At 36.6% G+C, this 27733-nt stretch overlaps 1 protein-coding gene across 1 annotated transcript; it reads left to right on the forward strand.

Annotated features, from left to right (window-relative positions):
• The first annotated feature begins 325 nt into the window (after nt 1–325).
• Nucleotides 326–26984, forward strand: LOC141945967 (protein FRA10AC1). Its single transcript, XM_074874942.1, has 14 exons — nt 326–487; nt 4876–4952; nt 6942–7034; nt 7118–7163; nt 8956–9032; nt 9720–9803; nt 10291–10375; nt 16171–16216; nt 20302–20415; nt 21416–21458; nt 22955–23079; nt 23576–23614; nt 24946–25030; nt 25344–26984. The coding sequence occupies exons 1-14, from the start codon at nt 455–457 to the stop codon at nt 25384–25386; spliced, it is 990 nt and encodes a 329-aa protein (XP_074731043.1). The 5' UTR covers nt 326–454; the 3' UTR covers nt 25387–26984.
• Nucleotides 26985–27733: the final 749 nt, after the last annotated feature.

Genomic DNA, 27733 nt, shown 5'->3' on the forward strand with positions numbered 1-27733 from the left:
CAAAGCGCCGGGGGTGCTGCGGGGGCGAAGCGGGACGGGGAGGAGAGGGGCTCGCTCAGGCCTCTCTGGCAGCCGCTACGGCCGGGTCCTACCTTCCCAGAGGCGGAGACCGCCGCAGCCGAGGCCGCGCACCGGTTTCCCAGGCAGGGCGACTCCCCTCGCCCCTAAACATGATGAGCGCCTTTCCCCTCCCCTCCCCTGCCGGCTCGCCCTCGCCCTCCCCCGCCCGCCGGCGCCCCGCCGCGCTCCGCCGGCTCCCTGCTGCCCTGCGCCGCGCCGCCCGCCGGCGGCGGAGGGAGGAAGGCCCCGGCGCGGCCCCGCTCCGCCTCTGCCTCCGCTTTCCGGGAGGGGCCCGCGGGAGCGGCCGGCGGAGCAGCGCCGCAGCCGGCGAACAGGGTCGGGCGGTGGAGGCGCCCCTCGCCCGCGCCCCCAGCCCGCTGTCCGCGCCGCCGCCATGGTGCCCAACCAGCTGCGCCTCTCCGCGGCCGTGAGTGGGGCCCGGGAGGGAGGGACAGAGGGGAGGGGCGGGCGGCGACCAGGCTTCGTCGGAGGCCGCGGCCTCCATCGCGGCGGGGGTGGGGCTGGCGGAGGGGCCAGGCCGTGCCTGTGCGGGGAAGGGGCTGAGCCGCCCTCCCCGGGCGGCCGGGGGGCAGGCAGCTGGGGGGCTGCGGCCGCCGCGGGGCCGCTCCGGTGGCGGCGGGACGGGTCTGGCGGCGGGACGGGTCTGGCGGGCCGCGCAGCAGGCCGCGGCAGGGCTGGACGGCTTTCGGGGCACGAGAACGGCTTCGGAAGCCACACGGGCCGTTTTTCGGTGTGATTTTCCTCCGTGGAGCCCCACAAAGTTCTGTTCCTCACCGTGGTGGTCTGCTGTTACCTACCCTTAACTCCTGCTTCTCCTTTCGTAGTTTTAGAGCTTTAATAAAGGGGCACTATCTAGTGGGTATCTTTTCTCTTTGTTAGGGGTGTTCACTGTACAGTATATGCGAATACTTCTCGTAATTGGTTTTACAAGGAAGAGTAGGTTTGAAGCCGATTGTACCTACTCGGGTTTTTTCCCAAAGTGGAGGTTGCAAAGCCTCAAAGACAACACCAAGGTGGGAAGAGCATTTTGCAGTGAAGCATGCTGACCTGCCGCATGGCACCCTTTATCCAGGCAGGATGGCTCCTCAAACCCCGTTCTAGATCCCATGCTCCCTTCAGACCCTCCCAGAGTAGGTTGGTTGTACCAGAATGGGCACTCGGGGCTGTTTTGGGCCACGCCGGTGCTGTGAGCAGACATGAGCACAGATCTGTGTGCTGGGCAGATAAAGGGAAGGATGGGAGTGACACTTGTGAGGGGAGTAGCAAGATTAGGGCTCAGGTTATGAGCCACGAATTGGGATGTTGTGTAGGATTATTTTGCCCTTTATTTTTCTTTTTTCAAACTGTCGTTTTCTGTTCAGCTGTGTGTTGTGATCAGGAGTCAACACGAACTATGGTGTGTCCATTTCACTAATGTGTGTTTGCCCCAGTGGAGAGGGTTAAAGGAGGTGCTTTCGCTGGATGCAAACACTTGTAAATGCTGTGCTGGGGAGCCTGCAGTGTCCTGTATTGATATCTCCTCTATCTGCCCTCGGTTGGGTACAGTGTTTGTACATTTACTGTTTTTAAGGTGCTGGTTTTTAGGAGTCCTAAATTAGTGGGCTTGGTTCTGTCTCCAGTTGCTTTGCTATTAATCTAAGATGTTGGGATTTCTTAAATGTCAGTGACTTAAATGTATCCCAAAGCATATTGGTACTTGTTGTAGTTTTATGGTTTCAGTTTGTTTTGTTGTTTGGAGAAAAAAACTTCAGAACTGATGCAACAGACAAAATACACTGTACCATTTAAGTTATGTAGCTTTCGAGTTCATGTTTTGATAGCATGCTTGGTATTTACCCTACTGATTTACTAAAAGCATTCTGAGTTCTATCAAAGTGAACATTATATTAAAGGGTTTATCAAATAGTGAAAGTAGTTATTTTAAATTTTCTTGACAATTTTGCATGTCTGTGTCTACATATGCGTCTTAAAATCTACTAGCTTGGACACGAAGCTTTGGTATCTGCCCCTCTTTTAGTACAGCTAATATTAAATACAATTTCCTTATCTGGGATTGTTTTTTGGCTTTTTTTGCGGAGAAGGGGAGAAATCAATCTTGAAATTTCACATTAAGCCGGTGTCTGTTTACACTGTCCTTCCAAAATTGAAAGATTCATTTATGGATGAGATTCTTTGGTGGAGTTCATTTTTATGTTCTACCTAAAAATCAGGTCATCTTGTTAATGCCCTAAGGCATCAGGTCAGTAGTTGTTCAGTCCCGGTCTCCAGGAGTGCCACCCAACACTGCTGGAGCTCCTGATGTCAAACCCAGCTTCAGTACAGTACCTGCCCATCCTGCTGTTGCCTTTGAAGAACTGACCTAGAAGTGTCAGGACGTGGGTTGTACTCTTTTTCACTCTGAATTTATCTTTGAGTGATTGTAGTGGTTCAGAGGAATGGCTGAAGCTGTGAAGAGCTTTCCTGTCAGAAAAGCAGTCACTCGGGACCTAGACCTTAGCCATGCTTGCCCTTATATTCACAGTCACAGCTTTCCAGAAGACAGTCATCAACTTCTGAGAGCCCTGCAGTATGACTCTGTTGGAGCAGCTTTTCTTGCCTTTTTTTTTTTTTTTTTTGAGTCATTCCCAGAATCAGTTGGGAGTTGATTACCAAGTATGTCTACTTCTTTCCTGGGGCCCATCATCCAGGGGCAACCACTTGTGGAAAATCTTTATTCGAGCTTTTTTCTTCTTGCCTGTTTACATGTCATCTGTCTCATGTTGACTTTCACACACATTGTGTTGGCTTGGACTTTCTCCCCTTCTGAGTGTGAAGGAAGCGTTCATCTGGGAAGCACTACTTTTGCCGTTTAAAAAACTACTGGATTACCATGGTATTTTTAAAATTTAGAGGCCAAGTATAAATTTATTTGCTGCACACTCATAACGTATGCAGCCTTTTTTAAAGACCACATAAACTTCATTAATTAAAGTAGTGACAGGCTTACTCTTAGAACCACCTCAGCGAGGAGACCTGCATCTGAGCCATGGATTATCACAGGACTGTGCTGGGAGGACTTTGCACCATTGCTACTCTTTTGCCAGGGCGTGAGGCCCACTTACACCAGACACTGCAGACATCTGCTGTGTATTTTTTTGGTAACTCATAATTTTTGTGTCTCCTGGGAAATAGAAAATATGAAGGCAAATCAGAAAGTTCTGATTTGCTTTTGTTCAAATATATACATAGATGAGAGCTATGTCATCTTCAGAAGAGTTGATGAAGTGGAAGGAACATTACAGTATTAAAGCAAGGAAAAAAGGTGCAGTTTATTATTATTAATAAAAATAATTTTTTAAAAATCTTAAAAATCAGTCCTTCACCAGCAGTGTGAGAAGATGGTGTTTTACATACTCTGCACGATACACACCAGTTGTTGATGTCAGTAGAGGATACAGCTGACTCTCCAGCATAGCATTTCTGGGAGGCATTTGCATCAAGAGAAGGCACCTCATCAAAAACATCCTGAAGAGATGTGTCTTTTTTGCAGATTTTTTTTTTTTCACAGATTTTTATCTGAGGAGGAGTATGATTGTAGGTGATGTAGGAATCAGGAACACTGAATCAAATATACTGGTTTTCTAACCCAGTGTCTTTTCTCATCCACAGTCTGAATTACCAAGATACTTAGGAAATATGTGTCGAACCTTTCCCCATGCAGATGTGTAATAACCACCCCTCTTGTGTTTAGCTCAGTTGTGTAAATGTTCTAGCTGTGTAAATGCTTTTTTGGTGTCAGCTCCCAGCTCTGGCCTCTTTCTGTGCTACCCCTCCAGCTGGCTGGTGTAGCTGGTTGGGGGGCTCTGGATGAACTGTCAGGAAACTTACCTGGGCTAAAATAATCTTTTTTGGATAGGATCCTTTGTAACTTGGGTGAGTTGTTTGAGCTGGTTCATGTGCAGTTTCACAACTGTAACTGAGCAACTGGAAGGAAGGTACAAGGGTAGGAGTGAGGGAGAGGAGGTGGGATCTACTTAAGCCACCACTTCTGTTGAAAGAGTTGGACCTGTAACTGAGCCTTGGAAAATGGAGGTGATAGATCTGGATATCAGTCAGTGCTTGATTGTTTGATGGCATTAAGATATAGGATATTTAGGTTTTCTTATATGCATTAATTTGACAATGTTGTAGTCCCAAAGTGTGTGGGGAAAAAAGATGTCATTTCATGGTAGGAATGTTGTGCTGATTAGACAGTACATTCTTGTAGGCATATTGTTAATTTGTATTTTACTTATCATTTCAATCAGCTTTCCAGCTACCAATGTAAGATCAATGTAATGGCCTAAAATGTTGTACCACAGCCCAAGAAACTTTTGTTCTCATCTTTGTTTATGATGTGGGCACAGCAGTTGCTGTCCTCCAGCCCTCTGAAAGGAGCTGCTGGGGAAAATATTCACCTTTTTCTTACATAAGGGAGATTGAAAGTAAAGACCAAACATGTTTATCATACTTCTGGTTATCTGCATATTTAATCTATGTGAAGATTAAATATGGGGACATCTGCACATCAATTATTTATAAAGTGATGTTTTGACAGACTGACGATGTCTTTCTTTGCCCTGTGTTATTTGGAATATACTCTGCATTGTCTGTTGAATTTGGTTTGGTTTAGACATATGTGAGAATTTGCACTTGCTCGCTTGCTCTCTGTCTTTCGCTCTTTTATTTATGCATGATGGATAGTACTAATTTCTAGCTATGCCGTGTCCATATTACGTTAGCAGGTATATTGACTGTGTTGTGTATTATTTTCAGGCACATGGCTGTGGAGGCTATGATTCTGATTTTAGTGATGAGGAGAATGGAGAGAAGTCTGTGCAAAAGGCGAAAAGGTAATGTAGTACAGAATTAACACCTTGCATTATGTGTTTTGGGCAAATTGCCTATTGCTGTCTATAGAAGATTATGCTGTGGTATGTGAAGTCTGGTGTTGAAATAGTTCTTGAAAAATCAATCTCTCTGATCCTTCATCTCCACAAGTTAAGCTTGCCAAAGCATGTTGTTTCCCAGGGGCAGCTGATTAAGATCCGTTCTGCCACGTCCATCTGGTGTCTATATGCCCCTCAGTTCTTAGAGCAGAGTGTTTCATTTTTCCGAGCATTAGTGTCAACTGCTGGGGTTGGCTGCGCTGTTCACTTCACTGTGATCCATCAGGACACATGGAACTGCTAAGAGAGCAAGGCAAAAAAGGCCAAGTGGCAGCAGACTTTGTAGATCTGAAACACCTGCTTGGAGGAAGTGAAGAACGGATGCTACTTGTTTATTATTTAATTTGTGAAGAGACTTGGGAATTGGTGAACTGTGTGGTACTCAATCCTTGAAATGTAACTACACATCTCTTATTTGAGATCACCTTTGTGAGTTCTTTCAGTGGTTTGCACAATTAGTGACCTTGAATTTTGTAGTCTGATCTCATTCTATTATTAAGATTTTTATTTATTTATGTATTTATTTTGCTCTGGCAACATAGTCCTTCAGCACTTTCTGGACTGTACTGAACATTTTGCCTACATTATGCATATATTTTTCTTACCTTTTCCTGTTTCTCCCTTGCTCTGTTACTAGACTTTATTTAAGAAGGCTTTCTGGAGACTTTCCTAGGACTCTTGCATATTTTCCTTTGTAGTAAAATTGAAAGAATGGGTTTTGTAGGGTCTGACTGCGTTATGGGGAAAAAAATTTTGTGTTTTAATCATTGGAATAATAGCAGGCATTGTGCTGTTCCATTTATTTTATAAATATAGCTGCTCTCCATTAAAACAGTGACTAGTTTTGTTCAATTTTTGTTTTCTTTAAAAGGCCATCACACCTTATACTATCCCACTTCCTGGGTGGAATATTAACTAACCATCATGAGCCTTTTAAAAATATCATCATTACTCTTGTTCTGGCATACTATTGCTGATTCCTAGTAGGGCTCTTATGTGGGTTCACTGTATAGGTATATATCCTTTTCTTGCTCTATGATAATATTTATTTTCACTTTAAGGAAAATAGTAGTCTTAAGTTTTCTCCATATTGCTGTTTTATGGAGTCTCATTATGGGAATTTTGTGCCTACAGATCCTTTTGAGCAATCCATAGCTTGAAATATAAATGCCCTGGCTTGCTTTCTACAGGTTTCTGACTTCCATTCTTTCTGCCAGCTGATAATTATGGAAAAAAATATTTTCTTCACCTCTCTTGAGGAATGAAACTAACTAAATACACCTTTTACTAGCTAAAGTGCATCACTTTATGTTTAACTTTTTATTACTTTGTTGAATTCTGAAAGTATTTTTAGCTGCCCACTGACAAGTATGGTTCACAATGCAGTACTTCAGTTTTAAATTAGTGATTCTTGTGATTACACTAGGAGAGGCAGAGCTGTGTAATGAGGCATTGAGATATTAGCATGAAAGGATGGGATAGGGTTGCTAGCAGTCACTTATTCAGTGAACATACCGTCCTTTCTGTTCCTACTTGGCTGCGTAACTGAGATTTATAGGGGACTTTAAACATAGAGTGAAACTGAGGAATCTTCAGGGTTTCTTCACTGTGGTTCTGTAGTGATAATATTGATAAAAATAAATATTACAAATTGCTGTTTTAAGCAGTTTTCTTTAAATACTAACTGTGAGCAAATGCCTTTTCGATCTTGTTCTGCCAATGAAGCAAAGTCTAAGCTGATGTTGGTTCTGAAGTTTGGTTTTACTCATGTTGAAACTAGCAATATAAACAGTTTTTGTCACTCAAGTTAGTGCAAAGTTTGGCATACGGAAATTTTTTTCCGTATGAAAAATTCTTGACTAACTTTTCTTCTTTTCTCCCCCCTACCTTTAGTATAAAGGAAGATGGTCTTCTGACAAAGCCATTCCAAAAAGCAAAACAAGGCAGTGTGGTTCACAGACAATTCGCAGCTGAAGAATGGGATAGGTATCTTTAATCTATTGCTTTTGTGAGCCATTTTTCACTTAATGTAAAGATAGCTTTCACTCAAAGGTATTTGTTATTAACAGGGAAGAAGCAAGAAAAAGAAGATTTCACTTGATAGCGATGGACGCTGTATCCTTCTGTTTCATTTCTCTACATGTTTGAAGGTGGGGCGCAGGCTATCCATTATGGTGAAATACTGGGATTTCTCAGTTATCACAGCAGTTGACAGTGCAGCACCAGATACTGAGTTGTTCTTCAAATTAGCTTCTTTTTGTTGCTGAGATGTCTCTGAGAATGCCTCTACTCAGTTGAGGCATTTCCAAATTCTTCCTATGTGCTTGTTTGTTCTGTTTGGGACAAAATTATTATACAGTGAATTTTATTTAAACTGGCACAAAGACACTTTGCTCTTTCAGTTGAGTTTATACAGAACATAACTATATAAGGCTGCTATTATCTTCGGACAAATACATTTCTACTGGAAATTTAACAATGTGTTAGATATTTCAAAAGTCTTATACCTTATTTAGATCACAACCTTTCTCCTTTTATTTAGTTTTTGCCTGGGGCAGTCATTACATGCTTTGACAGACTGTATCTGAAATACCGTCAGTTCCTTGTTTGTTTAAATAGCTGTTCTTCAGCATTAACAGTTAATAAATAGGAAAATAAAGACTAATTAAATACAGAAAGACTTACTTAAATCTGGAAACTCCAGTAAACAGAAAGTAACTTCTAACCTGCTTAGAATTTGGCCAGATGCTATATAAACCATTGTATGCCTGTAAAGGGAATGTGTCTTAATCAGTCTCACTGACACTGTAGATTGTCATAAGCCACAGAAAAAGCCCATATATTCTGGAATGACTACAAAGTTCATTGTGTAGAGACTTTTGTGAGTTTCTGCTAATGTTTTTGAGTGATTCCTATTTAAAACCTTTACTGTTATGCAGTCTTCATGCCTAGTAACTCAAATGGCAGCACAAAATAGTACATTGTGTTAAATGTGTTTAATTGTACCAGTTAAACCTTCTCAGCTTGCTTCTCTGTTCCTTCCGTTTGTGGTGGAAAGAAAAAAAAAAGACATAGTCTGAGGTTAAATTAACTTTTTGGGGGGCCTTTGAAAAATAAAATGTTTTCTCAATAAAATCCTAATGCATGTCAAAATAGTAGGTTGATACAAATTATTCACACTGATGCAGTAGTTGCCAGATATGTACCAAGAGATAAAGTATTTCCTCACTTGCTGCTTCGGAAACACTATACAAGTTAATTGAAAATATTTTAAATTAGCCATATTTTTTTTTTTTGTGAAAATGCTTATTTTCTGAATAAGTAAGTACATATTTTTTCTCAAATTATGGTACAAAATGTGTTTCAAATCATGTCTCTGAGGCCAAAACGTTCTAAAATAAGTATTCTATATTTTCCCATGATTTTCATCTCCAAAATAAAGCAGCTAACTTTTACTTGTATGTTGATGGTAAAATGTAATAAACTGTTCCATTTTAGTAGCCAGACTATTTTTACAACACAAAAATACAAACCTGTTTTAAACCAAACTGCAGTACTAAGAAGCTGTTGTCTAAACTACAGCTGAAAAAAAATGAACCCAGTTTCTATGTATATGTATACAGAGCATCTTTGATAAAGAAAGACAATTTTATAAAGGTCTGGCAGCTGAATGAGGTTTTGAAGATGGAAATGCCTTGAGTTCCTGTATTTGGAAAGTAGCTTTTATGAGAGGTTATTAAGTAAAAATTGGTAATTAATGTCTGTCTGTGTGGAAATTACAGCACTGTTTTTGAGAAAAAAATCTTCTTTCTGTTAAGTATATAAAAAGTTTTTATTTTTTTAGTTTTAAACTATGGTAAAGTAAGAGAAGATAAGTTCTGAAACAATCCTTAATTGGTTTATTCAGTATGAAAGACATAAAAAGTTTGTGAATGACTACATATTATACTATGGTGGCAAAATAGAGGATTTCCGACGTTCTGGGTAAGAACCATTAGCGATCTTTCTCTTCATGTCCCCAAAGCTCCCCTGTTATGTAAAGCCATTAATTATGTATTATAGCTTTCGGGGGAGATGAGGATGTGGCTATGTATCAAATTACTAATTCTTTTGGTCACAAATAGTAACAACAGTCATTGTAAATATCCAAAACACAGAATTGCCTTGTTTCATTTTGCACCTTATTTTTATATAAGAACTTACCATGAGCTGAATTATTCTTGGTTTGTTATGTAAAATGAAAGATGACAGGTGAGCATTAATTGAGGGTACATTGAGAGATATCTGGCAGTACCTTCAAAATAACAATCTGAAATACTTTTGAAATGTGCAGAATTGCTATCCATTGTCCAGAATAATGATCACCTTCTTCAGAGCTATCTATAACTGCCTTCTAACATTACTGTCTTCAGTAAAAAGTATAAAAAGTATTTTCAGACAGGGTCAAGCCATCCACAGTTTCAGTGGCGGTTTTCCACTGTGAATTTTTCGTTTGGGAAAAGGTATGCCACGGAATAAATTTTTTATAGTCTTATTGCATAGCAATATATTCCTTTATGCGGTGAGGTGGAGATCACAACTGTGAGATACTGATGTTTACCAAATTATTATTTGGCTGACTTTTCATTTTAATGTTACATTGAACTAAAAAAAAAATGTGTCCTTTTATAGAGCAAATGACAAGACGGATCTTGATGTTATCAGAGAAAACCATAGATTCCTATGGAATGAAGAAGATGAAGTGGACATGAATTGGTACTTGGCACTGTTATAGAACATGCTATTTTTAGATCACTTGTACTAAATTTGTGGTGTCCCCTACTAAGAATTACTGTGCATACTTAGTGATCATTCTTTGATCTTTAATGCATTTAAAAATAAAAGACCTTTAGGAGGTGTTTAATATTGTAATATTGCTCAGTGGCAGAATGAATTGCTGGTAGAAAGAACTAAGTGTTTGTGCATTCTCTGAGATCCAAATGACTGTTCTGAAAACTCTGAAGGAAACCTAATTTGAAAAAAATATAGTTTAATTTGTGCTGTAGATATATTTTAGATGTATTTGTCCAGTTTTATGGAAATTACCCCTTAGCTCAATGAGTGTATTTCTGTTGCGTTTCTAGCTCTGCAAATTGTGTTCTTTGGATGAAACAGCATGTCTTTGTCTTGTTAATGTCATCATAATGTAAAATGAATTATATTATGTTCTATATTTAATTAAAAAGAATACCTTTTGTTATAGGGAGAAGAGGCTTGCAAAGAAATATTATGATAAATTGTTCAAAGAATACTGTATAGGAGATCTCAGCAGATACAAAGAGAATAAGGTATGTTTCATTATTGTAAATCATCTTGGTTTTAAACTATGTCCCTTTTTAAAAATTGCCTTATGACTGTGGATATGTTGTGAAACCAGAGTGTTACTACCCATTCCCTAGAAAGAGAGTTGTGAGAACTTGTCAAGTTATTTAATAAGCAGCAGCAGTTTGAATCCAAGCATTGCCACTGCCCCAAAAATGTGCTTCTGTGGGAATAGGAGCATTTCTGTCAGATGGTGTTTTATGAAGAGATACATTGTGTGTAAGAAAGGCAGAAAATGCAGAGAGGTTAAGTAGAGAAGGCTAGAGAAGTTTGCCTCGAGAGAAGCACTAGATGAAGCCTGAAAAATCCCTGGGAATGTTAGTTTAAAAAAAAAAGTGTCTAAAAAGAGAGAGTTTTGTACTTGGATGCTGGCAGAAACAGTTTTTGAAATGTCTGTTCTAAATCAGCATCTTTTGCTAGTGGTTCTCTTCTGTTTATGGAAACAGGATTTATATGTTCCTTCTAAATAAATAGAATTTCTTAAGAGAAACAGCCCAATTCCAGCACCAGTTTTTCTTCTTAACTGGAACAGCATTTGTCGTTTGTAAGTTTTTGACTAACTAACCTCTTAGTCAAAAAGAATACGTGAATTTTCTATTGTGATTTTGCAAAGAGTGTTGCTGAACTCAAATGAACCTTAGTGTTGTTAGCACATAGTAACAACCCAGCCCTGCAAACAGTGTCTATATAATGTTCTTTGAGACTGTTTGTGATCTTGAAAATTACATTCACTGGTGTTTGCAAGGACTGGGCTTAAACTCTTAATATGAAACAGAAAAGATGATAGCCTTCTAAAGAATACTGGAACAGAAAAATGCAAAAATTAAATGAAAATTAACAAAAAGTAAAATGCTAAAGATGTCTTCCCTCCTTTTTTTTTTTTGAGTAAATTTGATTTTATTTTCCTATAGCTGTTTCATATCCCCCAATCTCTGCCCCGCCCCCCAACTGATTTTTCCCTTGAGCATGCTTACAGATTTTGTTTCTTTCGCTACTGTGCCAAGTTTCCATATGTTTGCTATCTTTTGTGGGAAACTGTTCAGCCCCAGTTCCCTTTATTTTTTTTACTTTTTGTGTGTGTGTGTTGTGTGAACAGTGTTTTCCTGTCAGACTTCAAATGTGGCTGTCCCAACTTTGAGGTCGCTCGAAATTCCTATTTACGCTCATAAGTCATTACCTGTATTTTTGGAATTGCCATGTCAGTATAATTCTGCTGTATCGTATAATTTGTTCTCTCATATCAGGTTATGATTTCTGTTCGCAAATACGTTCTGATCACGTGAGAGTCCTTTCTTAGAAGTTCTTAGAAAAGTAGAAAAAATGAGATTTTTCTCAATTATTGATTTATCCATGCCCATGTTTGGTATGGAAGGGTGTCAAAGCATTCTTTTTTCTTGGAAGTCAGAAATAAACTGCTGATCCCATTCACACCAATGGAATGCAGTCTGTGCTTCAGATTTTTCTTGCCTTGATTCTTTTTCTGCATTTCCAGAAACTGAAACTTGGATATCTTTAGCCCCTTGTGCCTTCTGCTTTGCAGTGCTGATGCTATCAGAGGAGCAGTGTATGTAACAAGCATCTCAGCTGGCCAACCTTTTGTATGATAGTTGTTGATGCTGCTGATGCTTCATTTTGATATAAGAAAAAATTTTTTACAGTGAGAACATTATTTCACTGGAACAACCTCCCCAGTGACGTGGTAGGGTCCCCATCATTGGAGGTTTACAAGATGCGATTGCACAGGATGCTAGATAATCTCATCTAGGTTCCCTTTCCCACAAAACGTTGGACCAAAATGATCTTTCGAGCTCCCTTCCAACCTGAGCTGTTTTGTGCTTCTATGATTCTATATCCTGCTAGGTGGTGCCAAAGTAAAGTCGGAGATAGTTTTCTATGGTGTTTTTAATATATATATTTTTTTTTTTTGCATAGATTGAGTCTTGCACATATGTACTCATCTGTCTTTCCACAACTGTAATTATTTTGCTACTAGGCAGAATCTTTGAGCCAGCTAATTCTTCTAAAGACCTCTGCATAGAGATTGTAGCTCAAATCTCATTTAGAACTTCTGGGAAAAAAAGACAGTTTTCCTAAGTACTGGATAATTATAAGGACCAGTTTCATGGGAGGGGCTGTCTTGAGGACTGGAAAATAAAGCAGAGCACCTTGTCAAAGACCGAAGCTCAAAAGGTAACAGTAAGAAGCCCAAAGATGTATGAACTCCTGAGGCCACAGCCACACTCCAGTCGCTGGTTCAGACTGTCTCACTCATATATGTGTGTGCATATACACATACGCACACACAGAGATGGCTGGGACTCCCCTGGTCCCATAGCAGGTCCCCCTGTGCTCTCATCCTTACAGGTACACAGGTGCTCTCACACCAGAGCTGGCTGGTGGAGACCCGCTCACCCTCCTTGCTCCCAGGCCTCTTCACCTAGCTGGTGGCTAGTCTGGCTTGGTGCTCGCACACTCACTCGCACACTGGCACTCACCTTGGTTGCTGACACCACAGGCAGATTGTACGCTGTGACCCACAATCCCACTCTTGTTTGTGTAGTTAGGACATATAATCTTTTTCCTTCTCTTTTAATGAGAAATGCCAAGGTGACCCTCTGGTGTGAGCCTGCTTAGAGACACTGGAAGAGTGTGCTCTGATAGCTCTTGCTTGTGATGGGTCTGTTACTTCTTGCATTTTCCCTAGATAAGAATTTTTTAGGTCGAGGTTGTCTTTGAACCTTCAGTGCATCTTGTCTGCAAGCTTTGAGGCTGATAAAGGACTGTCTGTATTGTCAGGTAGTTTAGTTCTATTGTCAGTTTTGCAGTGCAGTAAGGGAGAGTGCTCTGCATGTAAGTTTTACTTTGATACTCATTGGACTAGAAATGTTCTGTTCTCTTTGCTGTCTTACTTTCCTAGAAGGGTTCTTCTTATTTGCTGTCTCTGTACTTTCTTTTGTAGCTTAACAGATTGAAAATGTCTCCTATTTGCTAAGAAATGAAATCTGTCTGACGCCTGCTCATTAGACAGAATCCATTTTATTCTTTTATTTTCATTTCCAGATAATTTTCAGGTTTCTAGGCCAACTTGTCTTCCACTTGGTAATGTTAATATGTTCATTTTTGTCATTGTTTTTCAGCATAAAGGTTTTCATGTGAAAATAAAAATATCTATGGTATTTTTCCTGAATGTTGTCTAGATTAATACATTTCTTTTTTTATGGAAGAGGTGACTGTGGACATGTTAGTTGTTGCTGCAGCCAATGCATATTATACAAGCAGTCCATATGTAATTTGGGAATGTTACTGTTTATGGATATTAAATGGTCTTTCACATTTTTAAAGCTATCATTTCTTACGAAGTTAGCCATTTGATACTCTTGTAATGCATCTGTTTTGGAGTTGTTCTACTTGGTCCTGGTCTACCTTGTAGAAATAGCTCATTTAGGAACTTGTTGAACTTGTTTAACAGAGAATATGAGGCAGAGTAAATGCTGTCTGCTGACGATGTTTTTGCATTCCTTAATATTGCAGGCTGACTATTCAAGAACCTACTCTAATTTTTAATTTTCCTATATAGTTTAATCTGATCCTGATATTTTAGCTTAGTTACGGGAGTTCAGTTGTATTTACTTTTTGGTTTATTGTTTCTTCTTAGCCTTGGTCATTTTCCACTAGTTGGTAGAAGAATGTTTGGCAAAAATGAATGCGGATGAGGACAACTTTTGTCCTAGATGCACTACAGGTGGTTCTAGCTCCCTCCTTGTTTCTATTTTACTTATTTTTCTCAATATTATTACAGAAATGCTCTGTAAGGATATAATCTGATTTATATCTTGTTGAGTCAAGTTTGGACTGTGAGGGAAAATTTGTATAAAAGTCTACTTCAGTAGCAAAAGTGAGCATGGATAACTTGGTGATTGGTGAAGTAGCAGATGGATTATGAAAAAGCAAACATGCAAATAAGGTCAAATTGTTTTATACTCTTTATTGCCAGCAGCACACACGTGCAAAATCGGTGACAAAAATACTGTTGATGTTTAATCATAAACTTGCAGTATTTTTCAATTGCATCACAAGCTTTTCAGAATCAGAATACCCTGTAAAACAGCAAATATCCTTTAAAAAGGCAAAACCAATTACCATCACTCTTTGGATCAGCTGGTTTCCATCATGAATTCTACATTTACAGATGTAGTTTACATTCTGTTTTCACTGAACTGTTCAGCACACTACTTGCTTTTTACAATTGCTTAATTTTTGTTTGACTGGAGTGTGAGTGGTGTAATGGTACTTTAGACCACACTGCCAATGTGTGACAGCAAACTGTCATCATGAACTCAACACAGCAGAACCTGATCTTCTGTGATTTATTTATCAGTGAAACCAGTAGGTGTGAAAACATTGTTTATGTTATAATACCAGTTTGAAAATTAGTGGACTGATTTACAGAGGCAAATACTTTTTCTGGTGTACAAATTTTTAGTTTTCTTAGACATCTTCTATGTAATATATTGACTTGGGGAAAATCAGTGCCAACAAAACAGTTGATTACTGGTGTCTTTCCGTTCAGGTTTTTCAGCTTTTTTATTAAGGTGCAAAGCATTTGTATGCTAGTATTCTTAAAAGCCAAAACTTTTGTTTCCCTGTTTTTTCTGATCTTTGAACCACATACCGCTTCATGCATGAGAACTCCATGCTGTTGCTCTTCAGATGAAGAATTATTATGATTTATTAAAAAACCCAACAACATTAAAGACCACACACAGCAATAGATACCAGTACTTCTGTACAGTGTTTTCAAATTAGATTAAAAACATTGAAAATCAATCCAGTACAGAGTTTATGCCACTGCATCTACAAAATGCACGTTTGTGTGGGTTCAGTCTATGAGTGCACCAAGAGAAGGTTTGTCTTCCAAAGGATGTTTTGGAACTCAGGTGCCAAAGATGGCAGCCATTTTTGTACCTCTTTGATTTTGTAACCCTTCATTCCCCTCTTGCCTCCCCATCTTTTAACACGATGTTCAGAGTCTTCCATGCTTTGCTTACAGAGCAGCAATTTTATCTTGTCATCCTGTGTCGATGAATTTTAAATGAAAATACAAGATAGCCCTTTTTGGAGAAGTTGTATGCCTCTCAGTTTAATCCGCTCTTTCTACTTGTTAGTGAAAATAAAATTGACTGTTCTCACTCCTTCCATCTTCAATCTTTTCACTAGCCTACTTACCATTTTGAGAGGATGAAGCAGATTCTACTAGAAAACAAAAATAGTAGATGTGTTATCTACATGTGAAGTTTCTAGGCAATGTAAAGAGAAATACAACTTTGTTGGCTTGATTTTTTTTTTTTTTTTTTTTTGGCCTTAGTCTTTAGGGTGTAAGAGGTGATCCATTGATACGTGCTAATACGACTTTTCAGTATTCCGGTGGTCTTCTCAGTTTGTAGTGTGGACAAAATTGCAATGAAGTATCTAGTAAAGTCAGTCTGTCCGAATTTCCTATTTGTTCTTCTGCCTGGTATGAAGCCTTTTAGAAAGTTGCTGGTCAGTACTGAACAACATCTACTGGAATTTGAATTGCATGTGTAAATTTGAATCCTCTGGTGTGCAGAGGCAGATATTTTTAATAGAGAAAGAAATTAAATTTTACTAACCAGAATTGACTGGATGAACCACATGCAGGACATCAATCAACTGAAATTAGTCTGTACATTACTGAATACATTGACTGTTCACAACTTAATTTTGGTTCTTATCTTAACAGTTTGGATTTAGATGGCGACATGAGAAAGAAGTAATTTCAGGAAAAGGTAATGCTGTCTTTCATTTTATATTACATTTCTCCTTGATACTGTGTTTTGACATAATTTTGTGAGATAGTATTTGACAATACTGATAAGATTATCAGATAATAATGGAGAATAAGTTGACCTAACTTCTAACTTTGCTGGTTTATGCCACATAGATCTAGAATGCACACTGATCTGCATATATTAAAATTAAGAGAACATATGCTTTATTTTCACAAGGTCAGATTTGCAGTGAACACCAACATAATGCATTTGATAATGGAGAATTTCATGGATATGTTTTTTAGCTGCTTTTCTCCAGTCATTCTATGTTACCTCATTAGTCTTTGATACCTTTAATTGAAATCAATATATTTCCTTAGGAAATAATATTCTTAACAGTTTCTCCAGTGCTGTTTTGCAAAATGTTAACTTTTTAATTAAAAAGTTCCATGTGTGATGTCTGGTTTAGGCTAAATTGGTTTTGAAAGCTTTAGTGGCATTCAGTGGGAATGGTTGTCATGTCTCCCAATCCTGTTTCTAAATCAGTAGCTTATTCTGGCTCCTTCTATGTGTGAGTTCTTACCGATGTGTTACTGGGACTTTGCACAGTGGTGTCTATTCCATGGCCTGGGTGCATGGACTTTTTCAAGTAGCTGAACAAGCAAGAAAATGATGTGAATGTGTTGCTGTTACTGTTGGTAGATCTTCACACATACATATGGTTTTCAGAAGTCATGTATGCACATGCAAGGAAATTGCATGGAGTGATACTGTTGATCAGAACAGTTCTGTAAACAGCTCTGTTCATGGTAATATATTACAAGAATTTAGAAATAGACTTTTTTTTTTTAAATTATATTTCACAGGAGGAAGTGTGAACATTAACGGTGGGGGGTTTTAAGCTATAAAGATTAGAGCTCCTAAAGGTAGTTGTTGTCATATGTTGCATTCTGCACTACAGATTATATTAACAGATAGTTATATTTGATATATTCTTTATCAAATGCTTTAAAAAGATAATTAAAATTAAATGAGAAATGAGTAATTTATGAACAGTTATGTCTTCATGGGGAAAAAGAATTTAAAGCTGCATTGTACTTTTAATATCTGGTACTCCATATTTAAAAATGTGGAAGAAACTGAAGAATTACATGTTTTAAGCTTTTTAATGAAATCGTAATGGAGGGTGCACAATTGGAACGTAAGAATTGAGAAGTAGTATCTTTCACCACTAAGGGGCGCAAGAATTCAACCTTGTGTATTAGACGCGCTTTTCAAGTGCAGTTTCAAATGCACTTTAAAAAGGCGTGAGTCTTTAATGCCTTTCTTTTGCTATTTTTAAGTATAAATCAGTAATATAAATTGGTTTAATTAAATGTAATAAATCATTAATACCTACCTGTCTGATAATTCACATTAAAAAAAGGAGAGCATGTGCTTATTTTAGCTGTGACAGTAATAGTGGAGAGGAGAACCACTGCTGGTGGATTGTACTATGGTTTGGGGTATGTTAAGAAGGGAAGATAAGAATGGGTTACTCACATTTGGTTGCTTTGTTTTCAGTGCCTGTCTTTGTAAGGTCATGGAGAAGAAGGGTTAGGATGAGTGCAAAGAGACGTATCGCTTGTATTACTAATTGTAAATGCCAGTTATTTCTTTCTCTTCTTTTCTTTCTCACTCCATTCTTTTGCCATAGGTGTTTTGAAGGAAGGTCCTATTGGAGATTGCTGTAAAATGTAACCTTAATGGCGGTTAATGGTGTAATACATTGCTAGTTTCAATGAATGGTTCCACAAAATGGGCATTTTCTTAATTAAAATCTTAAGGTACAAACCCTACTTTAAATTTCATAAGTCAGTGAATAAGTAGGCACATGAGTTGGTCTGAAAATAAAGCCTTGAAATGAAAAGCTTTTAAGCTCTTTAAAATATACGTTTGACGTGCCTTCCTAACTACTTTTTCTCTACTTTCAAAGCATGAATAGTAAGGTATGGCATAAAACTTTAAAATAAAAGGCAAAAGGCTATAGTGGTGAAAGTTTTCTGTAGGAAAATAGGTAACAAGTTCATTGAGTAGAGGTGAAATAGAACTTTTTCAGCAATATGCAGAAAGAGCAAAGCTGAACATGGGGGCATATTTGCTGTTTTCTATTTACTTTATTTGTAGATTAAGTAGTAAAATACTCAAACCAGACATATTATTTGGCAAAATAGGGTTTAATACCTGCAAATTGATCTACTCTCATTTTTTTCACTATTTCATTGCACTAACGTTTCACTTTTATCATAGTAGTGTCTTTCTTAGCCTATTTCATGTATGTATAAATTCACCTATAATATGTTTTACCTTATTTAAACAAATGTTCTTTCAAACCTCTTTCCATTTATTTTTTCTCAGCGATTTCCTCCATGGAAAATAGGCACGGTATCACTACCTGGATAGTGCACCATCTGGTACATCTGAGTTCTGATCAAAATGCATTAAAATCAGCCTTTTGGCTCTCTAGATTTTCTTAGTATATTTCATTTTCAGAACTTTATTTAGCTTGTAGTACTTATATTTTCCACCTATTCTGCTCTTCTGCAAGAAGCAAAAGGTGCTAGTAGTTTTTGAAAGCATGCATTTAAGAGCGAGATTATTAGAGTTATAATTCTGAACATGAAGGCAATAACTTCCCTGCAGCTTATAGCAAGGTGACAAAACTTAAGATGGAAATGGAATTTTCGACGTATATTTTTCTTGCTGATTAAAGTATGTAACTATCCTCTTGGCACGCTGGTTTCTGTGTCTTCCTTTCTTGGACATAAAACTGTGGGAAAAGTCATGTCTCAAGTACTAAATAATCTGGTTCGTAGTTCCCTTTGATTTGGGTTCTCCATATATACGATGGGGATTATAATGATCTCTTTGCAAAAAAAGGTTTTTTTAATGCTTTCATGACAGTCAGATGTACTAGAGTGATAAATACTGCTGAAAAAACCTTCAGAAAGAGGGTAATTCTGTATTCAAGACAAGGTTTGAATATGTGGGTTTTTTTCAGAAGATGTGAAGTAAACAGAGTCTGGTTACGTTCCAAAAAGTTTTATATAGTATAAATTTTTCCTTGTAGATTTTTACTTCTTTATAAAGGATATAAATTACTTCTGATGACATGAGGTACTGATAGCCATATCTTATATAGGGTTAAACGTACTTAATGTATATTAATTTGAAACTTTTTTTTAAATGGGAGTCCTGGGGTTTTTATGGTTCAAGTTTTAGCATTGCAAGTGGTTTTACATCACAGAACTGAAGTATCTGAGGACACTGCCGATCTGCTAAGTTAGCAGCTTAAGCAGAATTTTCTGAGGTTAATCGTTCACTAACAGTCCTGCTTGTGAGCCTATTAATACACATCCTTATTGCCAGCTTTGCATACAAATCAGTCTTCTGCAAAAGGAATATATGTATCTTTATTACTGCAATATTTGGAATCCAGTGGTGTAAACAACATTGATTTTAAAATAGTGTTGTATTTAACATAATAAACCCAAGGAAGCTTTTAAAGCTAATGTATGATTTCTCATAGAACTGGATTTCCTTTTCTTAAAAGAAAAGTGTTTATGAAAAGTCATTAGAATACAAATTGTATGTCCAGTGTATCAGGTGAAACTAGTAAGGTAGTAAGAACATGGGCATCTTAATTTTGTACATAAAATGATACTTTGAGTAGTTTGATGTTATTAAAGATGCATGTCTGAATCACACCTCCTGATCCATCATCCTCTGCTAAGTAAATAATCATTCAGGATATAGAAAGTATCCTAGTGACATTCATTTCTTCAGAGTTCCGTATTAGGCCTATTATTTCATAACATATGCTTTCATCTATACATTGTAAAACACAGTTCAAGTTATGTTTCCTTTGCAAATACACAATATTAGACAAGTATGATGATCTGTTATAATTTCCTTAATCTAGGTGTTACTTTTAGATTTATGCTTTTTTCTTTGAAAGAAACAGAAAATGAGAAGCAAAAACTGAGCAAAACTGGAAATAACAACCCCAAACCTATGCATGTTAATCATTGAACCACAGTTTGCTGTTTTTGACCTCTTTAAAGGTCAGTTTTCCTGTGGAAACAAGCACTGTGATGAGAAAGAAGGCCTGAAGAGCTGGGAAGTGAATTTTGGTTACGTTGAACATGGTGAAAAGAGGAATGCACTTGTGAAATTGAGTAAGTCAGCCCTTGAAGATATGTACACTTAAAAGAAGACAAATATCTTGTGCTTTAAAAGCTATCAAGTGAGACCCAATGATAATGTTATTAGTTAATGCAAAATGGAAAATGCTGAATAAGAGATAATTTGGTTAAATTAATTACAGGTAGTATGATGGTCTTGGTTTAGAGAGAATGGCTATTATAATTATACATGACAGAGTTGTTCCAGGTTGGGCACTTCATGCTGTATAATTGGTGGTGTCATAATAATTAGAATAACTGGCTATAAGCTGTTTTGTATACAAGCATGTCTAGTTTTAACAGACAAAACTGCGGCGCAAGGAGGGTTTCATCATTGTCGTTGCTTAATCAGTTACATGGATTAGGAGTCAGGGCTTTGGACCAGACAACTTCTTGCACATGTTCAGCTCTACTGCTTTTATTTTTAATACTTAAGTTTTTCAAACATTCTAACTTTAATTAAATCACTGCCTTTTCCATTCTTGCCTCTTGAGTGGGATTTTCTTACTCAGTATTGTGTAGAGTTTGATATGTTTATCAGATAATTAAACTTACCGCAGTTTACAGTTACTTTGTGTGAAACAAGCTGATGGTGTTTCTTCTTTTGTGCGTAAGACACTCCGTGTGGTAGCACTTGGTTTCTGACAAAGCTCTAAGAGGTCTTTGGTATAATTGTAGCACAATTTGATCTGTCCACAAAGATCCATAAAATGGGATATCTGTATGTCATAAGCACTGATACTTTTTTATGAAGAATTGCCAGTGTTAAACCTGTGGTCTTTCTCTAGGTTTAGTAAAATCTGGGTTTGTACTGAAGATTATCGTGGTATTTTTCTCAATGCTGGCTGCAATTACACTGTAACTTTTGTTTTGAAGGAAAAGCTACTGAAATTGGAAGATGGTGTTTTATCTAGTTTTATATATGTATTAGTAAATTTCATTAATTATTCTTATCAAATACATGGGTGTAATGTTCTCATCTTCTCTTTTTCAGGACTGTGTCCAAAATGTTCCTCCAAACTAAATTTTCATCACCGGTAATGAAATACTTTGAAAATATGGGGGCTGAATTATTGATAGGTTACAGTTATGATGAACAACAAATAGGGGGAAAGCTTCAGCTAGATGATTAGGAACTTCATTTATTCTGAAATAGATTCAGTTCTGGAGTTCTTAAAAAGTCACTGGCTTGACACTATTGAGAGTTAAATATTGTTGTGCTAATGAAAGTACAAAACCCTTCAAACTGGAAGAATCCCATCCCTACCCCCACAAAAGTTTCCTTTGCTTAATTTCAGCCCAGTGAGTATTTTTCTTCTCTGAAAGTTTATGCAAAACTCTGTCCTTTTTTTATTTTCTCTTCTGTTGTGTGTAATAGCTGTAATACTTTTCCTTTTCTTAAAAATAATGGGTTTATGTGTGAGTCAAGTGACTATGCTTTGAAATTTTGAATTTGAGTATTTTTTCTTCTTTGAAAATCACTTATTAATAGGAGAGAAAAATAGTGAATTTTGAACCTATAAAATGTGTGCATTAAGGTTTAATTTGTTTTTTTTAATTTATAATCTTACTGAATTCCACAACTACTGATACTCAGTTTTTATGATTTTCTGAATCTCAGTGCAGCTTTAACTCAGTTGCATGGCTCAGTAATTAAGCCGTACGATTATCTGAAAAGCATATGAAAGGGAAACCTTTGAGCTAGGAAATGATGATTTCTTTTTTAAAGTAACACAAATCAAAAGTGTGTCTAGATGGATATATCCAAGATAGTAAATTAATCCATTTTAAAAGTTAATTCATATTCAGTTTCATTAAAGCACTGTGTAGATACATATTGAGAAGGAGATTTAACTAACACAGATTAGTTTGATTTGTCTTCCTTCTTTTTGGAACTAAAGTTGTAAAACCACTTGAATTCAGAATAAGCATGGTCAAACATTTTCTCTTTGTCAGCTGCAGAGTAATACTTTGAAACAATTTTAGTCACTTTCTTCTGTAAAGAAGCAGGAAAAAGTTAGCCTATGTTCATACAATAAGCTTGTATAAGTAATGCTGAAGATAAAATACGTAGGTTGTTGGTCTGCAGCAGGTTCTTAGGCTTGAGATTCTTCTACCTCAGGTTTTGTCCCTATCAAATATGAAAATATATTTAAAAACCTGTATTAACTGTGTTTTTCTCATTACATATATACAAAATCGTTTACTAAAATAAAAAAATAAGATTTCAATATAAATAAGAATTTGACATGTTATAAAATTATTTTCTTTATTTAATCTTTCATTGCCAATTCACTGGGTTTGTTACCTGCATCAGTGTCATTTTAGCAGCTTTAGCATTTCCTGTTCTTTGTCTTTAGCTATAGAGCTCCAGTGTTTCTGTAGCACTTTTCATTTTAACTATTTTTTTTTTCAGTTTAACTAGTGATAGCTTTCAAAAAAAAGACAACTGTTTGAGTGAATTAAATATTTAAGATTTACTGTTGCTTGAGGAGTACATATAATAGAGAAGGTGTACATTCATTTTTTTAAGGAGGAAAGAAGTCAAAGCGCACAAGAAAAGAGGGACAGCTGTACCGAACTCTAAAGAGCCAAAAATTAAGAAAGCAAAATTATCTTGTTCAGCAAAAAAGAAGTCCAAAAAAAAGACCCATGAAGGTAAATTTTAAATTTTAGACCTTCAGTTTTTGAAATATTCAGATATGCTAGTTGAATCTTAGTTTTGCTATAGCTACATATGTGTAGATATAGATGTATAATTATCTATAAATATAGATATGTAAATTTCTTGACTGTGTAACACAGGTAGTCAAAAAGATAAATTTCTTAGGTAGAATTTCCTAGGTGCACAAAAAAAGATAGATTTGGAGAAAAAAAGATAAATTTCTTACATTTTACAGAGAGGGAGCGCCTTTTGAAAAGTGTGCATGGCAAGAAAAATTTGTCCAAGAATTGGACATTGCATACCAGAAAAGACTGTGAAGTATTTAATTCCTTGAGGCTTTGGGGTTGAAAGCCTTGTGGAAATGTTAGATAACCTTTTTTACACCACAGATCTCAGGATATGTTGTGATAGAAATATCCTTTTAAACAATTTAAGATAATGGATAAAACCAAGATAAGCTTACTGTTTTTAAATGGTGTTTCTTTCCAGATGAGGTTTCTTCAGAAGATTCAGATCATTCTGATAGAGGTAACGTTATTTTAATATGCATTTTAAGGCATTTTATGTTTTTGTAATAAGTTGTATTATTTCATGGTCATTTGTCATTGGTCTTAGTTTTATTCACTGGCAGTTTTAATATTTTATAAGATGATAAGAATGCTGTGTGAAAACAAGCAGAGATATGAAGAGTCAGAATAATTACTTACAAATTCTTGGAGAAAAACTGTAAGGAATTTAAAGAAAGAAATCTTTTAAGTTTAAGTAAGGAATAAAAATGTGGGCAGATAACAGAATGGAAATAATCAGAAAAATGAGAGGTCAGGTTGTTCCAGAAAAGAGTAGAGGGTGCAAAAACGGGTACATTGTTAATAATTGCACAGGTCTAGGTATGCAAATATGTGCTGTGTAAAGAAAGTACTTTTCTGATAAAATTACTGCTACATTTCCCTTCAAGGAATGCTAGTAATATGTACTCTGCTCAAAAAAAAATACATTTTTAAATAAATCCTGGGCTTTAACTAAAGTATTTTCCAGCTACCACCTGTAAGTACCTCAGAGACCTACTTGTGGGTGGATACTCTCAGTGACTCCTTAGGTAGTGGTTGTCTCTGTATCTCAGTAATTCCAGTCCCCAGTTTCTTTTTTGATGAAACAAGCCCCATCTCCTGGTCATGCCAATTGTTGCTGCAGACTGTCTAGAAGGGATTCACTGATTCCTCTGCTGTGCTATACATTTTTAGGAATGTCCTCAGCACCTAGGTTTTCCCAGCTAGATACAGGAAGACCTGAAGCAGTGCTCTTATGACTTGTACCATGCACAAAGTCTCTGCTTTGTCAGGAAAGCTTCTATTGGAAAATTGGGGTTTTTTAGACCAGGGCATCTCGTTTTTGGTTTTCACTCCTTCTGTATAGTTAAACAAAACAGTTATGCAGTAATCCATATATTCTGACAATTTCACTGATAAGTCACAATTCATAAAAGTTGTCATTCAAATAGAAGTAAATAATCAATTCATTTAATATCATGAGTTGAAACTGTATTGTAATTCTGGGGTTGTAATTATAAACCCTTAATTTTAGGAACAAAGTGCTATGCTGCTGTTGTATCAAGATCAGTGTTTTGACGTGATTGTTGTTATGTTTGGTCAAAATATTTGTTCATGATATCTAAGAGTATTTTTGATGCTGTATTGAATAACATTGGAAAATGTTTTCATTTTCACTTTATGCACAGTAAAGTGTTCTTTTTATTCTCATGGTTACAATTAAATATTGTTCCTAGCAGCATACCATCTACACTTAAAAAATTATAAATTATTTTAAAATTTATTTCATAAGCATTTTAAATTTTTTTATAGATTCAGATAACAGCAATGCACAAGATGGTCCTTCAGATGCTGACTTTTGGAAGGGTCCTCTAGAAGAAGCAGATGAAAAATCACGGTTGGTTTGATCTAGTGAACTTTTAACTAGTAAAACAGCATCCATTCAGAACTGCAAAGGCAGAGATTTTTCCTGAGCAGAATATCCTGATGAATATTCTGACATTTAAAATTATGTCAAATTATGTCACTGCTGTTACACAGATAGGGAAATGTGAAGGGTATTGGAATGTAGTGAATAAGTCAAAATGATCTATACCAGCTAAAAATTCTAATCAGAAGTCTGCTAAATCTTTTTCATACGAAGATTATCTTCTAGGTACAGATCCAAAGCAGAACTTTCTTTGACTTTTTTTTTTTTTTTTTTTTTACAGGGAGGAGGAATTTGATGAGTATTTTCAAGACTTGTTTCTCTGAAACTTGAAGTTGATGTCGGTTGATTTTCTTCATGGATTGTCAAGATGAAAGTCTGGAAATCCAGTCATAATTAGAGACCAGAGACCTCTTTTTGCCATCATACCTTTCCTACAGTCACTCATATGGACCATTTGGGTAGATTATCTTTGTAGAAGGCTTCAGATCTAAAAACTTCATTTTTCTTATGGTAGACTGTATACTCATGAAATACGAGAAATAATTTTTTTCGGTTCAGTGCAAAAGATATATGCCACCCAAATTTAAAAGTAGGAAGGATGTAAACAAACAAGAATATAGTTTATTGACATTACATCATGGAAGTTGGCTGCTTTTTATTTTATCCCAAACTTCAGTTATTGCCAGATTTTTGTAAAGGGGCATTTTGGAAGATTCTGTTCTTAATTTAAAGCCATACACTTTAATATAGTCATATTTCTAATTTATTAAACAGGAGTTAATAGCCCTAAGTTTATTGGTCATATAGACTTTAATAGTCAGGTATTAGTTTCTGTAAGTATTTTCAAATGCTGTTGGAGAAGTTCAGTTTTTATCAAATATGTATATTGCTTGAATTAAGTAAACCATATCTGAAATGTCTCCCCCGTTTCTTAAAAAAGTTTGGTTCGTTGTGACATTGTTTTAGATTTTAATTATATTATGATGTGACTGATAATTCCACAACAAAATCTGGTTGGTTAGTGAAATTTTTGATGTAAAAAATAAAGTGTGTGGCTTTCTACTGGAGATGTACATGTGACTTATATGTTATTTGTGGTTTCTGATTTCTAACGTTGATTGAATGTTAATCCTTTAAAGTGTAATCCTAAATATACAACTAAAGAATGTATATTCCGTGAGAAACTTACTGGATTCATCTTCCTCTTTGAATTGCAACACATCTTTAAACATCTTTTTACATTTCCAAAGAAACAGTCTGCACATGAATAGCTGCAGTGGCTATTTTTTGTGTGATGAAAATTACTTTGGATGTAAAGGACAAACTTTTTTTTCATTTAAATGTTCATGTTAATCTGAGGAAAATTAATGTTGTATAAAATATATTTTTGATAAGTACTTCCCACTGTAGGTATATTTATAGAAAGTATTTATAATATGGATTTGATGTGGAAGATGTAACAACAGAGATGGTTGCAGTGTATTTATGAACATTTTACATGAATAAGTTGAGAACTCTACTTACAAATATTACTTAACATAATTATATTTTGAACAGTTTGTACTTATATAATAGATGACAGTACAAGAACATATTTAGGGTGTTCTTGTGTAAGAGATAAACGTAGCCTTGCATGAAGGCTTCTTTAGGTAAGAAGGTGGATTTAAAGGTTAATTCTCTGGCATCTTGCGAGCTTGGTTGAGAGTCAAATCCAATCTGTGCCAATCTGCTTACATGTATGCAACTTGCCCAAAGGGTTTTGATAATGTGTTGCTATATTTGTTGCTTCAAGTATTGTATATTATGTTTTCTGGATAACTAACTCCTCTTTGGGGCTTCAAAGTACAGTTATGAAATGGTACAGTATACATATTAAATACATCGTTTAATACAGTTTGAATAAAATTATAACCTTGAAGTAGCTTTTTTTAGTATCTGCATTTAATACAGAAAATAATACATGATACCCAGTTTTATGTGATAACTAAGTTTGCATAAAATATTTAGCCCATTTGTAAATAAGGATGTAATAAATGGGATTTTTTTGTGGATTCCTTTAATCTTGGGTGATAGTAGTACACAGTATTGATGTTCATAGAGCACTCTTAGAAAGGTAGATAATATGGCAAATTATTCAATCATTCTACCTTCCCTGTGGATGCTGAGGGCACTTCAGCGGGGGAAAAAAAAAAAGTATGGATCTGCTTTCTTTAAAGGGGGAAGAAAAGTGGCAGGATGGAGTCTGCATGTCAAACTTGTTTACAGGAACTGCATTTGACATCCATCTCTTCTTAGATTTGGAGCTGGTTCCAGTGAACCCTCAGATCTGTGCATAATATACTAGCCATTTTCCTTCCCTCATCTGCAGGAGGAGCCGACTTCATGAGACCCGTGTAGAAGGTGTGGAGTGGACTCTGTCATTCTTCAAGAACAGAAGGTTTTGGTAGGGAGATCGTTGTTTATGAAGAGCTAATTTATGTGCAGTCTGTCTTGGTTGTAGAGAGGGAGATAATGTGAATTCTGCCGTGCTCTATTACTGCTGTCTTCTCCCTCCCAAGATTAAATTGGTGTCAGTGCATTGGTTTTCAAATAGTTTCAGTTACTGCATTTTTTAAAGGGTACATTGTGAGTACATGAGCCTTTTAAAATGCCTTTGGATGCAAATCCTGC

The sequence above is a fragment of the Strix uralensis genome, chromosome 7 (genome assembly GCF_047716275.1).
Source record: "Strix uralensis isolate ZFMK-TIS-50842 chromosome 7, bStrUra1, whole genome shotgun sequence".
Taxonomy (NCBI): domain Eukaryota; kingdom Metazoa; phylum Chordata; class Aves; order Strigiformes; family Strigidae; genus Strix; species Strix uralensis.